General features: G+C 40.0%; 2 protein-coding genes across 6 annotated transcripts in view; one reads left to right on the top strand and one right to left on the bottom strand.

The window, feature by feature from the left end:
• LOC145964525 (uncharacterized) overlaps window positions 1-16,472 on the top strand; it is a 194,940-nt gene that overhangs the window by 27,523 nt on the left and 150,945 nt on the right. For all 3 annotated transcript variants that reach the window (XR_014436482.1, XM_083087397.1, XM_083087396.1), the window contains one exon: window positions 9,659-9,734. Coding sequence is in view for 2 of the 3 variants with exons in the window: in XM_083087397.1 (XP_082943523.1) it covers window positions 9,659-9,734 (76 nt within the window). In the remaining variant the exon portion in view is untranslated. The remainder of the gene's footprint in view (window positions 1-9,658; window positions 9,735-16,472) is intronic.
• The window catches only part of LOC145964524 (LIM domain only protein 3), a 111,767-nt gene that overhangs the window by 9,795 nt on the left and 85,500 nt on the right, over window positions 1-16,472 (bottom strand). For all 3 annotated transcript variants that reach the window (XM_083087394.1, XM_083087393.1, XM_083087395.1), the window contains exon 5: window positions 1,431-1,590. In XM_083087394.1, the coding sequence (XP_082943520.1) occupies window positions 1,431-1,590 (160 nt within the window). The remainder of the gene's footprint in view (window positions 1-1,430; window positions 1,591-16,472) is intronic.

Below are 16,472 nucleotides of genomic sequence, written 5' to 3'. Positions count from 1 at the left end.
GGGCTGGGGACCTCGTTATTCTGTGCATGCGTACAATTCGAGCGTGTAGCAAGCATCTACAGAGTTTTAGACCGCCTCTTCGAGACGTTCCGAAAAATGTTTTCCAACTTTTGCGATGACTATTTTATCGCGAACTTTTAACAATTTTTTAACAACAGAAATAATGCAGTAAATGATATTCTTAGTAATGGCCCAATTAACTACTCAATTATCTCGTTTTAAAAGAAGCTTATTTTTTTGCATAATTAAAAATTACATATACTTAGGCTTTTATTTATAATTTCAAATATATTTAAAATGTAAAATATAAATATTGATATATCGTAATAATTAGAGGGCAAAGTTTTTTCTATTTCAAGTTCTGGATTATTCTAATCGTTATTTTCAAGGAAATATTGCGAATTAGAATACGTGACGTCATTATACAAGGAAGACGGCGGGATCCTTGCAAGACGGCACCCGGATTAAACGGATAGGCTTCCTAGGGTCGAGTAGGACGTGGTCCTTCGTGCGGCAGGAGCTTAAGATATTGTTTCGAAGCAAGGCTGTTGCCTTAGGATAATCAAGACGACTTAATCCCAACAAGCTTAACGCCGATGAGTTCATAATTCTGGACGTTCCTGCTCTGTGAAAATTGCCATCTCTTCTTTGCTTACCATTTGTCCCTTATTATCATAATTTCACGATCTGTTTTTACTTTAATCATTTAATTCAATATTACATGACATTTCTCTTACCATTTTGAAAAAATAAGAGTTAAATTTAAATTAAATTTTGCAACGCTTTTTTTTTAATTTTTCGTTAGAGTCTTTTCAAAAATATTTTCCACGTTCACGCGCACATTAAAGGTTTTTAAAATTTTTTTTATTCGCGATATATATTGCGATTGATCAAAGAGTCGCAATTATAAAAAAAGAGGCGATAATTTTCCAGAGCTTCGTATTTCCCGGAATAACTCTTGAAAGTCTAACAATCTTTATGAAGAATAAATTCTTTCGCACGTTCCCGTCTTCGACGGAGAACGAGCAAATCGTTAAGGTATGCGACGAGGCTTGCTTAACGGGCGAGCTTAATTAATAAGGACACGCGATATCCTAACTCGTAAGACGATGGCAGGATGGTAAAGCATAGCTGAAGCCTCGGGGGAGTCCTTTGTTGTCGAGAGGGTCAGGACGGGCGACCTGCCACTTTAACCCGCCTTAAGGGGGTTGCGCCTTGAGGAGTTTGAAACCTTGCGAGTTTGAAACCCGATGGCCAGAGTCCAGAGAAGATATCCACTAGATGTGCATTCTGCTGTACTTTACCTCGTATAGGTATCTCGTAACGAAAGTATGTCTATTGATCGATAGATATATTCTAAGCTACATGAACCTATAAGTTACCGCGCGCAAGTTTCGTTGATAATAAAAATAATTACAAGTTCTTTTCACCTGAGGTGGCTGAAGATGGGTCACTTGTCTCTTGATGTGCGCCAAGGTTGCGGTAGGTGGAGGATGCAGAGCCATATTGGCGAAAACCAGCCTCTCTTCATAATCGTATTCACAGAGAATCTTGTTATCACAGAGATAAAATCTGTCGCCCACGCAAAATCTGCAATCAGAAATTAATTTTATCGCATTAAGATCGTGCTACGTTATTAAAATACAAAAATAATATTGTAACAAATTTTGGAAAATTATAATAGTATTTATAAAATGCTACATAGAATTTTTAATAATTTAAATTATTAGATTTAAAAATGATAATAATCGTTATCACGTTGATTCATAGTGGCAGAGGGACGGGAAGAAATTTCGTTTAAGAGTTGTGCGAGACAGGTATAGAGGCGGTAAAACGTGCTAATTCCCTTTAAGGTCACTTTCCGTTCTGCTCCGCCGAGGAAATTGCTAGAAAATAAAAACAAGCAGCGAAACGCCACCCCTTTTCCGCTTCTTCTAGCATCTTCCAAGACTTTTAAATGCAAATTTTCAGTCGATTCGCAAACATCGTGATTACCGAGAATTGAGAATTTCTCCAATTTTCTCGCTCTTATTTTCTTCTCCTTTTCTATAAACGTATCGATACATGATTTGATGAGTCCCTGACTTTTCTCCTCACTTATTAATAATAGATCTGCAAATAATGCTGTTTATTTATATATATAAATGCAATTATATATATCAGATAAATGTTAACAAGTTGACGTCTGTCCACTTCTGGCCGAATGAAAAATCCGAGACAGCACTGAAGTGTATTTTAAAATTCCGCATATAAAAGCCCGGGATTTTAGAGTAATCCGACACGATATACATACTGTTGCACGCGGATTTCGGGATGGCGACGAGGTACTGAACGTGCTCGGCTTGCGATATCGAAAGAAATAAGATTGCCACTGTGAGGGTTATACGCATCGACCAACTGTCGCTCCCGCGAAGGGCGGGCCAGCAGAGCCTTTAAAATCAAAGATTTCACATTTTTCGTTTTTATTGCCGGTTTAAAAGTCAATTTTTTTCTCTCCTGCGCCCTTTTCGGGGAAGGCGTCCGCATAAAGGACGTAACGCCCGGAAATGCTAAAGAGCCATGAAAGCGGGCTCGTAAGGGCAACCGACCTGTTCTACCGTGCACGATGGATCGAAGATCCACGAGGGACATAAAAATCGTTTTGCCATGATCCACGGGACTTGAAAATTCCTGTCAGGCGCTGGAAACATCACTCTCTAGACGTTATGCCACGTAGCGCGTTATATCGATCGCGATATGACGGGCGTGTTCGCGCGATTTGTCTTAGAGAAGGGCTCGCAAAAACTCTGAGTCGTTATTGTAACACGTCGGACTCCTCTGGATATCGTTGGTGTAAATCGTTGAGAGAGAATCGATCTGTTACTTTATTTCTTAAGTGCAATTCGTGTCGCGCACATAATCTTCAATTTTATACTATTTTTCTATTTTTAGCACGTTATCTTTAATTTTATATTATTTATCTTATTTCCCTTATATTTAATTTTATATTATTTCTCGTTATCTTTAATTTTATATTATTTTTTTATTTCTAGCTGATAAAAGAATTGTACTAAATATATTTTATATTTATTTTACTTATATGTATTGAACCAATTTTTCTGATAAATCGTCGTCGCGTGAGTTAATATGCATGTACACATGTAATAAAACATGCATAAATTCCTTTATATATGACATAGTTGTGATCGTGCTTGACAAAGTTCCAGAATTTATGATGATAAAATCGATGGAATATCCAGACAAGAAAAGAATGTGTTTCAATGTCGATGAAATGGACGATTCTCTCTCTTTCTCTTAAAGACGTCGTCGTCAATGAGCCGTGTAAACTCCACGTCAGCATAAACGACGGGATAAAACGTATACAGTGTCGCGTTCGTAATTCACCGGTGAATAATAAAAGCATTTTTCGGCAAGGGGGCAGGCGGGTGTGTGTACGTACACCGGCTACATACGGCCATTGCGTATTCAACGGATGTGCTGTCCCGCGCTGGTATCCTGTTTGGGTTTTATGTCGGGATTTCTCCGTCGAGTGGTTTATACCGGCGCTTATGTAAATGCAGACGTGATTTTTTTCACCACCTACTCGAGCCACCTGAATGCGAACGTTCGCGCGCGGCACATTTGTAGCATTCGAAACGAGTCGGTCTTCTCCTTCCGAGAGGACCATGAAATCGCAATGAGATTCTACGACGTATGCCGCCCATATCCAATGAAATCTGCATTTTTTTTTAGTAGATTCAACGATGTGTTCTCAGGATGTGGCCAGGTCATTTGCGCACCGACGAAATCAACGCGCGAAATAAATGAAATTCTTCTTCGAAATGAGATACTTTTTTTTCATATCATATTTACATACAAATGCATATAAAAACAAAGACTATAAGTATTATATAAGTGTTTATCTCATTTACTTTTTGGAATTAATTTCAGTAAAACACAATTTATTCATAAACATATAAATATTTTCTTTCAAAAATTATATATTTAATACAATAATAAAAAATAGTTAAAATTGAATAAAACTTTAAATTATAAATTCTGCTGTATAAATAAAAATTTTCGGATTTTCACGGATTTTCATTAATGTTGAAAGCTAGCGTTCGCATGACTTGGATTTTATTTTCATCGCCATTAAAGATTTTCGTTGATTCAGAAATATAGATGTGATTAGAGATCCGAAATAGCGAGCGATGATTATATATTCAACCTGATTGGCGATGATATAATTGAACTTAAAATATCCCTCCGATCGGTATATGAAACTCGCGATGTCTCGATCGATATAGCCGAGAGTATCGTAATATATAAATATACTTCCCCTACTGTTATTAGTGAAATCAGGACATGTCGGGAATTCGAGATATATTAGCATTTTCATACGAAGGTTTAGCATCTGCAATCGATTTCACTTATTAATTCAATGATTAAGTTAATTTTATGGTGAATAATAAAATTTTCATGCATCGTGAAAAAAGCTTATAACGTTTTAATTTAGTATCCTTCATTTCTCGTGCTATTCTCGATTTTATCGACAAATTAACTTTCGTTAGTCAGTCTATTTGTAAGAAAGTCCGTTTGGGCATGTATGATTTTTGTTACGGTATCGTGCAGATACCTTGTTTCCACGGGAATAAGAGGAATAGAAAATGAAAAGGGGCAAAGAAAGAGCGAGAAAGAGAGGCCAACGTGTGCCGATCGGAACATCTAGCATGAACCACCATAAAAAGCAACGCGCCCTCGTAACGGAGTACGATAAGTGCCATGCTACGAAGCAAAATCGATCCCGGGGGCAGCTTCGAATCATGCACCATAAAAAGGAACATTACAGAGCGTAGGTGCGAGAGGAGAAAGAGAAGGAGGAGTCGACAGAACGACAGGAGAAAACGATCCTTTATAATAGTATCGTGATTTCGCGTCCAGATATGCGCTATATTTGCCGATAAACGCAGTTTTTGTAATCTGTAACGCTAAACGTTTCAGACATTAGTATCGCCGGTTATTTTAGTATCGTCTTCATATTTTAGCTCGTGAAAATCAAAGAGGATATTTCTTCAAGAGACTTTATTTAAATCAAAGCGGATTAGATATAAAAAGATTAGCGCAGTTTATTATAATAATTGTTATATTTAAACGGTAAAAAAGAGATATGAAAAAATAACATTATTGAATAATATTATATTTAACGAAATAAATATATGATGGTGATATGACACATTTATAATATATCTTTAATTAAGAATTATTGATTTTATTGAATTAAGTAATTTTATTATATAGATTATTTTTATATAGCGATTATTTCTATTTATAAAATTTATTTATTTAGAACGCGCGATAACTTTTTATGTAAATTCCAGTTTAAAAATGTTGGTTTCTGAATAAAAAAATCATAGCACTTTTCAAAAACCGAAAAATCGAAATTGTTGACTAACCGTTCTTCGCGACGCGGAAATGTTTCTATCGCTGCTAAGTCGAGAGAAAGCCTCCGAGATTCGTTGGCAAACAGTGCGAGCTCCACAATACGGGACGGGAAGCCCCAAACGGCAACACTTCGGCGGTAGTCAAGATCGGTGGGAAAGGTGGAGGTTTGCTTGAAGCCGAAGAGGGTCGCGCGGAATGAATTTCGTACTCGATCGTGGAGTCTTCTCCGACGACAAAGAGGGAAAGAGAAAGAGAGAGAGGGAGAGAGAGAAGAGGTCTAGATCGAGGCAGATAGGTGTATACAAGTGTGTACGCGGGTTTGTATGTAGATGTGGGAGGGGGAGAGAGCCAGGAAAACGTCTATACTGCCGGTAGTTGATGGTGCTCGTGCTCAATTTGCATCAAACTATGAAGAGACAGACACCACCGAACGTCCCTTTCGTCTCCTCCTGCCTATTCCCGAGGCCGCCGCTCTAACACCTGATGGCGCCGCTTCCCCGTCCTCTCGCGCGACGCCCCGCAGCCGAGACTAACGCGTTTAGCAGAGACTCGAACCCCTAATCAGATCTTCCGACGGCAGCGAGCTTTCTAAGGTGCCGCTAAGTGTGAAGTTAATGGAGAGTCAAGACGTCGTGTCGCGCCGAAAGACGCAAAACTCTCTCTATCTCAAAACATGTACCTCTATTGTGTTTGTCTTGGAGTCGCGAATATTTCTTTATTCATTTCGATGTCGAGACTAACGAATAAAACGAACATTTAAAAGATTTCGAGGCAAACTGATGATGATCACTCTTTTGCATGAGAATGTAAAAAATTCGCTTTTTGCTAAAACTCTTATAAAATTGCTATATCTCTTATTAAATTAACATTTTAGATTTATGCGTATACCGCAGATTTTTGGTAAAAAAATAGTAATATTTTCTCGGTAAATCACAGAGTGATTTAATTTTCATGCGTCTATCGATTGGTGTTTACGGTTATACTACTGAATAGTCACATCTCGCTCGTCCTGTCGCGCGACGCGCACACTTTGTCGCGATAATGGCTGCTTACCTAGCGCGTTCTCCTGTTAATTAATTCAGACTGTCAGGGTATCGGGGAACCGTGGCGCGCTAATTCGATCAGCAGTGAATTCGCTCGCTCCGGTGGCGAGGGCTCTCGCCGTCAGGCTTCCGGGGAAGGTACCGAGGTGGAGAGCCTTCGCGCTTCCACGACGGATTTGCTCCGCAGACAGTTGACGTCGCTATCTAAATGTCACTCCAGAAGCGTGTCGGAATGCCACTCGATAACACATAGACAGCGGGGCGCCGCCGTCTCGAATCACGTCTCATTGTCCGATGTGCGATCGCATGCGCGAACGATGGACGGATGCTCGAGGACTTCCGCGTCGCTATCGCGAACGACGCGACGTTTGAACAAGATGTACGTCGGGGAGCGTGTCATCTTGCTTATGTCGTTTTGAACAAGCTTCATATTGACTCGTACTTCGATGCCACAGCGTATTTAGCAAGATTGAAAAACGCCAACCTCCATTTATTTAGATTCTTGCTGCAATTTAGATATAGAATTTTAAGAAGATTCGAGCAAGGAAATTAATTTAATAGTTAATATGTCTTTCTAAATATTCTTAATTTTTTTCAAATTAATTATAAGATATTATTATTTAATAATTAATAATTTTATCGAGATCGGTGATTAATTAATAGTTTTGATTATTTCCATTATTCATTAACCATGGGGTATATTATTGATTATTAAATAACCATAATTACTAATTACTTGATTACTTAGTAAACAAACTCAATGTTCATTAGTTCGATTATATTATTATATCTAATTCTGTAATATATAAAACGAAAAGATCTTATTTTCAATTTTTAAATTAATAATACTTAAAAGAAGGTGAATTTTTAAATTATGTATGTGTACATATCTGTTATTAATTTTTGCTTGCGACAAGACATTTTTCCATCACACGTGCTAAGAGAAATAAAAAAAAAAAATAAAAAATAAAAAAGAATAAACACTGAGATTCCATTCATAGATCATCTATAGACATATGTTCATCGCATCATATATGCTGCTAATCGATTATACCAGAAATTTAGTGTTACGCGAATGAATGATTACGGATGCGACTAAAAAATTCCTCTGTTTGACACATTTTATGTGCGTATTTATTTATCAATTAATTACGTATAAAAAACGTGAAAACTTTAAATATTAAAAGGTAAAACTTATCTTTACAATGCAAGTATTACTTTAAACATTTTATATAAATTATGTAATTATTATGTAATATCGTTTAATTGATTTATCTAAAGATTAATCTTTCAAATATTCTATAATGATCTACTTAATGATTAAAAATTATAAATGATTATATAATGAATAATTTAGTAATATATATATGTATAATTATCTAATAAATAATTGCTTCAATATTATAATACTATAATCAATTATTATAATACTATAGTTCTATAGTACTATAATCAATTACTGTGTCTACCACGATACAATGCAATGTAAAATGGTATCGTATTTAAGAGCCGAAACACTTTGTCTCGAAGATGTGGCATTCACTTTTGCGTTGGTCGCACGTTTTCGCAAAGCAGGGCGCGGAAACGCACAGAAATCGTCGTTATTAACTATTCCGGTCGAGCGTTCAGCCGTAAAGCACGCGGAGGGAACATTCGTCTTTCTATTAATTTCTGCGCGGCGCGAAATTACGCGCGTCGGCCAACCCTAAGCCATATTAATATCGTAGATTACGAAGGAAATTAAGACAGCGATGGGTCGCAGATACCGCGGTGGGACTCGGCGTTGTTCCTTTGTTACTTACGGTGAAAGGGTTGAACCGAGGAGAGTGGTGAATTGTGCTATTCTATACCTTTCGCGCGGTTGAGAATAGCGCTCAATATGTTTTGTAGTATTGGTTAATTAAAAAACAGCAGAATTGAGGTATTATCGCAAATCTTGGACATTAAGCAAAAAATATGCGCGATATATTTTCTTCGAGATTTTATTTTTTTATTTATAATAATCATGTTAAGAAATGAGTTAGAATTTCTTTGATTGCGTAATTTCATCGAAAAAAATTGAATATGCAAATAAGAATGTGTACGTTTTTATTATATATTTACACAATTTATTTATTCGATATGTTAGTGCGCTATCGAAATAATCGTGAAAACTTTTGAAGCTACGTCACATTTATCATCGATGCCAGTTTGCGTTCTGGAAGATTAAGTTACTCACTTTCAGAAACTCAAAGGTGATACGTACAACCGTGTTTCGTTCGAACGACTGTTCATTTATGATGCCATCGAGCTCGCGGTAGCTCGCATTGATACGATGGTACGACGATAAGAACATCGAACGATTAAGCGTTATGGTCTATCTCGTACGTTGAACGATGTCTTCTTCTTGCCTGAGAATCGATTACCCGTCGACCCCCTCGTAACGGTGGAAAAAACTTTGAAGACGCGGCGCGCGGAATCACATCAAAGATTATTTCCGCCAATAAAACGGAAGTCGAGTCGGTTGGGAGATGCTCCGCGAATCGCTCTGCGTGGCATAACAAGACGGGGACGAAGGCAAAAGTTGAGAGACGAGGTTGACGGTCGGGAGAGGTTAAGGGGGGGGGGTGTCTAAGGGGGTAGTTCGTAGCGAGAAGACCGGCAAGCCTGGCAATAAATCTACGGTCGCCCGGAGCGAGTACTTATCGGTTCGCCAGGATCGCCGGCAACGTCACGAGTCGCGAGAAAGCCCCGGCGGGCTCTCGTCTCCTTCAAACAAATTGACGTCGCAGTTCGAAGCGAGATCGAGATCTGACGAGTAACGATCAGCAATGACGACGTTTTCTCGAATACCTGCGTGGGCGTATGTATCAGTACGAGATTGAACAGGGGTCGAGAAATTGGCTGGAGAAATGAAATTTCGGATAGTTGACTTTCTCCGAACGTTAGCAGAATACGAGGTTTTACTGTGAATTTTATTTACGAAAATTATTGCAAAAAAAAAAGGAATTTATTTATATATTATAAAAAAAATTATTACGAATATAAAAAAATTTTGCGAGCATATAAATATAAAAATTAACTTTATTATAAATTTAATCAAATTCTTGGATGTATACTTGATAAGTTAATTGATAAATACAAACTTCATCATTATCATATTCTCGATTTAACTGTCTGAATTCGCTCTCACTCTGTGTTATATATTCTCGCAGGTGCTCGTGGCAGGTACAATGGGTCGAGCCTGGAGAAGATCTGCGTAGCAGCAGTAGCAGCAACACACCGAGTACGGTGAGTCGGATTAAATATGACTTACGGGTAGTACTTAAGTTCTCCTAATGTTACGTAGCTTCTGGAGTAACATAGCCAAACTTTAGTCGGGGAGGGGAGGCCTTGGCGGGGAGCGCGTAGTCGGATCGGAAGGCAAAGTTAACATCGCTCGCGTCCATGTAGTCGTGACCGGCGGGCATTGTCAAGGTTTCGTTCGGGCAAGTTTACCGGCCCCGTGATTTCACTCTGAGCGGATTCACCCGGATTATCATCGGCGTGCACTCGAGAGAATTTGATCTACGGTCTGTAGGAATACATACTCGAAAATTATCAGATTAAATTTCAATATAATATTCGCTAATTTCTAAGAAATTCGAACACTTCTAAATTCTGCAACGTTTCTTAAAATATTTCGCGGTATTAATTATCGTTATCCTAACAAGGCTAATTAGTGCCACAACAACTATCTTTATTACGTTGAATCACATTTAATGTCCGATCGTTGGATGATGGCCGAACGTGCCATGAATTTTGCAACAATTTGGTATGGTATTGTCAACGATCTTCGTTTCGCATCAAACGCAAGGGAACACTGAGCGAAATGTACGGGACGTTTAAAAAGCGTTGATTCAATTTTACGCTCAAAAGCGAGGCTCGCTGCCCTCGATCCATAGCCGAGCGCTGTGGATGACAGGGATACCGGCGGTGGTGTTGACGTCCCTGTAATTCGACCGGAAAATATCAAAACAAGTTGCGTAATCCTGCGAGAAATATTCGACCGTCTCAATCTTGGTTGAATCTCCAAGTTTTTGCATAATTTCTTGCATGATTCTCTCACTTCAATCGTTATAAGCTTTGTTTTTAAAAATAATATAAAATGCATATAAAGTATAATTAAACAATAAAGAAGTAGCTCGAAATAGAAAAAAATAATTAATTTTTAATAAGGTTCGGGTATAAATATATATGCTGAATCTCTGAAAATATATATTTAGGAAAGTATTTTTACTTAGAATAAAATTTTTCGCTCGATTCCAAGCTTTTCTCTTACTTGATTACATCCTGTATAAAGTTAGATAGTTTATAACATAAGATGTTATCTAGAAAATGCTTTCCCAGAATCTATAGAGGACAAGAAGCTGAATATATGGCAGGCTTAATCAACAAATTGGTCCCTCAAGGGTTCTCGGTCTTCTGGCATAAGGCCGCGAACACGCATAATTCAAAGTTGCACGAACCGCAGTCTAATTATCCGATCTTGTCGAGAGTTAGGTTGCAGAATCTTGCGTTGAAAACTTCGAATTCCGTTGGCATTTGTGAAACTGCGCCTTTTGACGCGAGGATGAACGAGAAAGGCTGTCTCAAGATCGAAATATTGACATATCATTAAGTTCGCTTAATTTGTTTAGTATGTTGATAGATTATGACGTCGCGTAACTTGTCGCCGAAGTTTTACCTCGTCCGAAATTTCAGCCTAAACAAGCTGATAGTTTCCTTATCCTTTAGCCTCGGTCTGACAGCCTTATCTTCCATAGGGCAGCTTGTTTGACTTCCGGCGATGTCTCCTTCTGACCGGACGCATTTGATAACTTGAATATCGCAGGTCTATCTGTGTAGGATAGAAATACCAAGGGGAGAGAGAGAGGAGGAGAGGGCGAGTAGAGAGTACGATGAAGCAAGCGAGAGGGCGAAAGACAGGCTTGCTACCAAGTTTAGTCAGTCTAATCCTTTCCATGGGTTGGCTTTACATTAAGTAAAGTCCACCAACTTGGCCGCTGCTTTCAAAATCTTGCCACTCTTAAATCGTTCTTTTGATACAAAGTTCTTTTATTATATTAAATTATTAAAGATATTATTTATTATATTAAATTTTTCAAGCATAGTTTTTACGGTGTATTTGTAATGGACTACATTTTTCACTGCAGCTTTTGTCACATCTAGTTTGAAGATGATTCAAAATGAAGCGGATAACTTTCTTTACGACCTTAAGTTTGAATCCATCGAACATTAAGAATGAGAGAAAGAAGGAGGTTAATCCTCGGGAGCAAAGTAACGGCCATATTTCTCAATAAACAATAAATCAGCGGGGTCGCCTAGCAAGGTATAACGCCCCCTCTTATAGATCTACCTTCTCTTTCGTTTCCGACTCGGTCGCCCCGTTTCTTCGAAATAAACCCTCTCTCGCTCCATCGCGCATTCTCTTTTTCTCTCTCGTTCGTTCATCTCACTCCCTTCTCTCTTGCTTCTCCGTCTATCGTTCGGCAAGTCTCCAGGCTCCATTAATCTATGGTTATCTACGGCCTGCGTTGGATAAGTGCGTCGGAATGAGCCATTTCACCCTTGGGAGTTCGAATCCATCCTCCACCCTCGTAAGAGAAGGCCATCGAGAGACTGGCCCTTGGGCATCCTCTTTTGCCCTCGCGATGAGCTGTGCAAAACTCACTCCTTAACGAGATCGTAACGACGACGGATGTTTGCGTCGAGCAAAAATGCAGGAATCGTGAGTCGTGTATAAAACTGTGTAAAAAGATGGGTAAATCGTAGAGACGTATTTTTAAAATTCGATCGAATACATTATAATGCGTCATTTGAGTACAAATTGTCGTCGCGCGATAAAAAAACGTCGAAAAATTACGTGAGAATATATATAAATTATGCAAAAACGACACTGAATTTTCCTTCTCTTTCCTCTCGCATCGGGTAGATAAATTTTGAAGCTTCGAAGTTGTATCAAAACGGCATAAAAAGGTACGTGAAACGTCGAGCGCTCGCGATAAAAACTGCGAGGACGCGTAAGATGGTGCGCAAACGATCTCATCTCCTCCTCCTCCTCCCATTTTGCCTCTCAGACGGCACATCCGGTCGTAGCCCGCGCCACTTCGTCGTCCTCCGCGGTGAGTAATGCTCGTAGGTTATCTTTTCACCTTCGAGTCCCGTAAGTAAAGGCGAAAAGCGTCCCCTTGTCTCCGTCGTTTGGCTCGATCTAACGAACTAAAGAACAACTTTACTTTGCATGCGTCCCGACGACCCACCGAAAGGGGGAGAGGGGACAGGGGAGGTTACGATAGGGGATTGTCGACGCGAACGACGACGTTGGGCCGCGCCTTTATCGCCAGAAAAGTTAAGTGGAAGAAAATGCGTCGACTAAGAATGCGGGAGGGATAGGCGCGAGTCCCTCGGAGATGGCGGACAAAGTTGAAATTGATGCACTGGACGGGTGCTAGGATCTACAAAGCTTACGGTCGCGCCAAGTCGAGAGGTACTCGAGAAAGAAAGAGAGAGGGAAAGAGAGAGCGATCACGAAAGTTCCGTTCCTTGAAAGTTTCTCTCGGCCGTCCCGATGAAACGGAATCGATTATACACTGAAAAAAAGGCTTGGTTATAATAATCCAAACTTGATAAATGTTACCTACCGCTGTGGTGAAATAGTTTCAACTAAACGTATAGGTGATTAAGACGAAATTATTTAATTATTTTTAATATTTAGTGAACTCAATTAAACGTAAAATATTTATAACTATTTTTGGAAAATGTTTATAATTATTACTAAATATTTTGTTATTATTATCATACTTGATGATAAAAACTAAATATTTCAAAAAATGCATTACTAAATGCATCTCATAGATTTACCCAGAATTTTTTTTTCAGTATAGACATGCGTGCGTGTTGGAGCTCGTTGCGATACAATCGACCATAATCGAGAATGCGCTTATAGCGTAAGCTATTATAAAGCTACTGCTTATGTTCGTGTCTTGCCGCGCTGAGCGAATTTCTAATTAGTAAAATAATAATTATATGCGAAAAATGTACAATTAATATTTCAAAATGGATGAATTACAGATGATTAGGCTCTCTCGATAAAGCGTTGACGAGTATAATCGCAAGGGAGGAGAGTTTACGTATATATCGCATAATCTCGTATTATCTCGCGGCAACTATGCGCTGTCTAGCGAAGTGCTGTTGAACGTGACAAGTGATATTATTAGTTAACGCGCCGCGTTTACTCCCGTTGCATGCCAGTAGATACAGGGTGTCTACGGCAGACTTTGCGTAACTCAGAAACCAAATGCGTCGGAGGGGAAGGCGACGCGCCTTGGTTCGACTATTATGATCTGCCAGAAGCAGATCCCGCGAACATCACTGTTTGCGAGAGATGTTTGTTCGATCGTGAAGGATCTTTTTAATTAACGTCGACGTCAAGAAAATACACTCGTTGGTAAGCACGACGGAATAAAATCAAGCACATTGTCGAGCTCGATGATTTTGCATCGACATACTTCATTGTATTTCCAAGGTAGATACTAGAGACAGATGGAAAAGATTGCGGAAAATAAAAAAAACGGGAGATTCGACCAGAGGAGCGTGAGAAAATCGGGCGTTACGCGCCTGATCACGGCGGAGATAAATTCTTCCCATTGTCGATAAACGTAGGCGCATTGTTTCGGTGCAACGTGCGCGATCGTGACGAAGCACTGGGTGGGCAGATTATAAATCGCGAATGTTGAGCACGGGAGGTGGAGGCGGCTGCCGTTCGATAAATTGGGATTTTATTATCGCTAATAACCATTCAAAATTATTATGCATTGATATTTATGCCGAGGCTAACCGCCCCTTCCTCCACACACTCTTCCGCGTCCATATTACACACGCCGAAAATTACAAGCGTGTACAAGCGCACACACACGCACCCGCGCGAGCGAGCGCAAACCGCGCCCTTCCGCGGGTGGGAAGGGGGTAGGTGGGGGGAGAGGGCAGCGCGATTTTGGTGATCGCATTTTGGCTATTATTTACGCGTCGCGTGCATACGGTTTTCGCCTCTACGGGGCTTACGAATGTTTATCGGCAAAAATTAACGGGCAATTTGTTCGGGCGCATTGTCGACGGTAATTATTATTTTATCGACGGTCACGCGCGCACGACCGATCTCTTGTTACCTCCCCTTATTATTTATTGGCCCGTGTTCCGTTTTGCAAACGCACCGAACGCTATTATCGCAAGAGCTCCAACTGCGTTATGCAGTTTTGTGCATTAAAACCGATCGCGATATCGCCGACGCGTTTAATATCGTGTCATTTATTATGGCGTGTCGGATACTAGATCCGGCGGAATAAGAAATTTAGATTGCGATACAGAAATTAACGACACGGAAATCACGAGTTAGTAATTATGGATACTTAAATCTTTCTCTACGCGACGACAACGTACGATATATATCGCTCATAAAGAAAAACAAACTTATAATACACGGTCGCTATTATCGAAGGCTTCCGCACCCACGCGTTTCTCACTCACCGAATTGGCATAAAGAGGGGAAGCATGGCATGCGTGCGCGCGCGTGGATCAATTTATGACGTTCATTACAATCGATTTGCCGGCGATTCGTTTACTTTACACCAGGGCTCCTCGTTCCACGATCGTGCGGATCGCGCAATTTCTCGTGAGAAATTAGTCCCGTCGCGTGATGACGACGACGGCGCGGTGAACTATCTTTGCCGCAACCGCGCGTCGCGTTTTTCGTAATTGGCTCGCTTTATGCCGGGCCATGCGCCGCGAAACGCGAAAAATATATACGCATATGTATATATGTATTGTTTTCACGGCACGACGCGCGGTCATCGCGCGGAAAACACGTCGCGGATTATCGAATGAATGCGGGACGATCGCGAGCGCGAACACGCGTGTCGTTGCCGCGATTACATCGCGTCGCGTAATCCTCGATCCTCGAAGAGACAATTTTTTCCGCCAGGCCGACGCTGCATGACTCGCGTTAATAAATAAACGTCCGTCTCTGTCCGCCGTTTCTGCGATTTGCATTTTATTTCGCGAAACGTAAACGGGGATCTCGCACGCAGGACGCTCGCGCGAGAAGCAGCTGCGCTTTAAATTATGCGGATTGATAACTATTTATAGAATTTATCATTTGACGTTTCGCACTCGATGCTGCATGCACGATGCACTCAAAATGCAACTGTTTGTACGATACGCTAGTTTTTACGCGCAATAATGAGTGGCTTTTTATACATCACATTTGCGCGCACAATTAAACCGATCGTATTGGAGTTTTTACGATCGCATTTCAAGCATAATTATAGTAAATCTAGACACTGGTGGCCAGCCCGCGGCGAATCGCATTAGTTTCTATAACGATATTTGCTGCGGTGCGGCAATTTAGGTATCGTTTTATCGGCGGCGTAATATACAATTCGTGTATATATATATTTTATAGAGAGTACGAAATATAAAGAGGAGGATATAGGGGAAAAGGAAGAGAGAGAGGAAGGGAGATAAAGAGGGAGAGAGAGAGAGAAACGCGGCACACGGTCGATTGGTGTACGTTCACGTATTATGCACACATATACGAACGTTCCACATCGGCTAATCTCGTATTTGCGCGATTAATTCTACGCGTTTAACGGAATCCCGTGTCTCGCTAATTACTCTGTCGCGAGCATTTCGCGCGCGCACTGACGATGCTGTTTTCACGTTAATTATGAAATCCGTTGGCTAATGGGTCATACGAATAAAAATGAGGGAAAATGTTCTTGCGGCAGAAACTCAAAGTAGGAATTATTAGAGGCAAAAGCATATTATAATTTTCATTTAAATAATCTTCTCGCGGAAAAGATTATTCACTTGCTTTGCATTTCGATATGTTTGATAATTTTAATTGTGACAAATTGCCTACATCTTTATACACGACGAACGAGTCAGCTGTGCCCCGATGTATCGCACGTTATGCGTAAGAGTGACGCGGAT

Source organism: Camponotus vicinus, unplaced genomic scaffold, assembly GCF_025532165.1.
Source record: "Camponotus vicinus isolate PSW18456_S1 unplaced genomic scaffold, iyCamVici1.0 SCAF_13, whole genome shotgun sequence".
Lineage (NCBI taxonomy): Eukaryota > Metazoa > Arthropoda > Insecta > Hymenoptera > Formicidae > Camponotus > Camponotus vicinus.
This window is presented reverse-complemented; position numbering and strand designations above follow the sequence as displayed.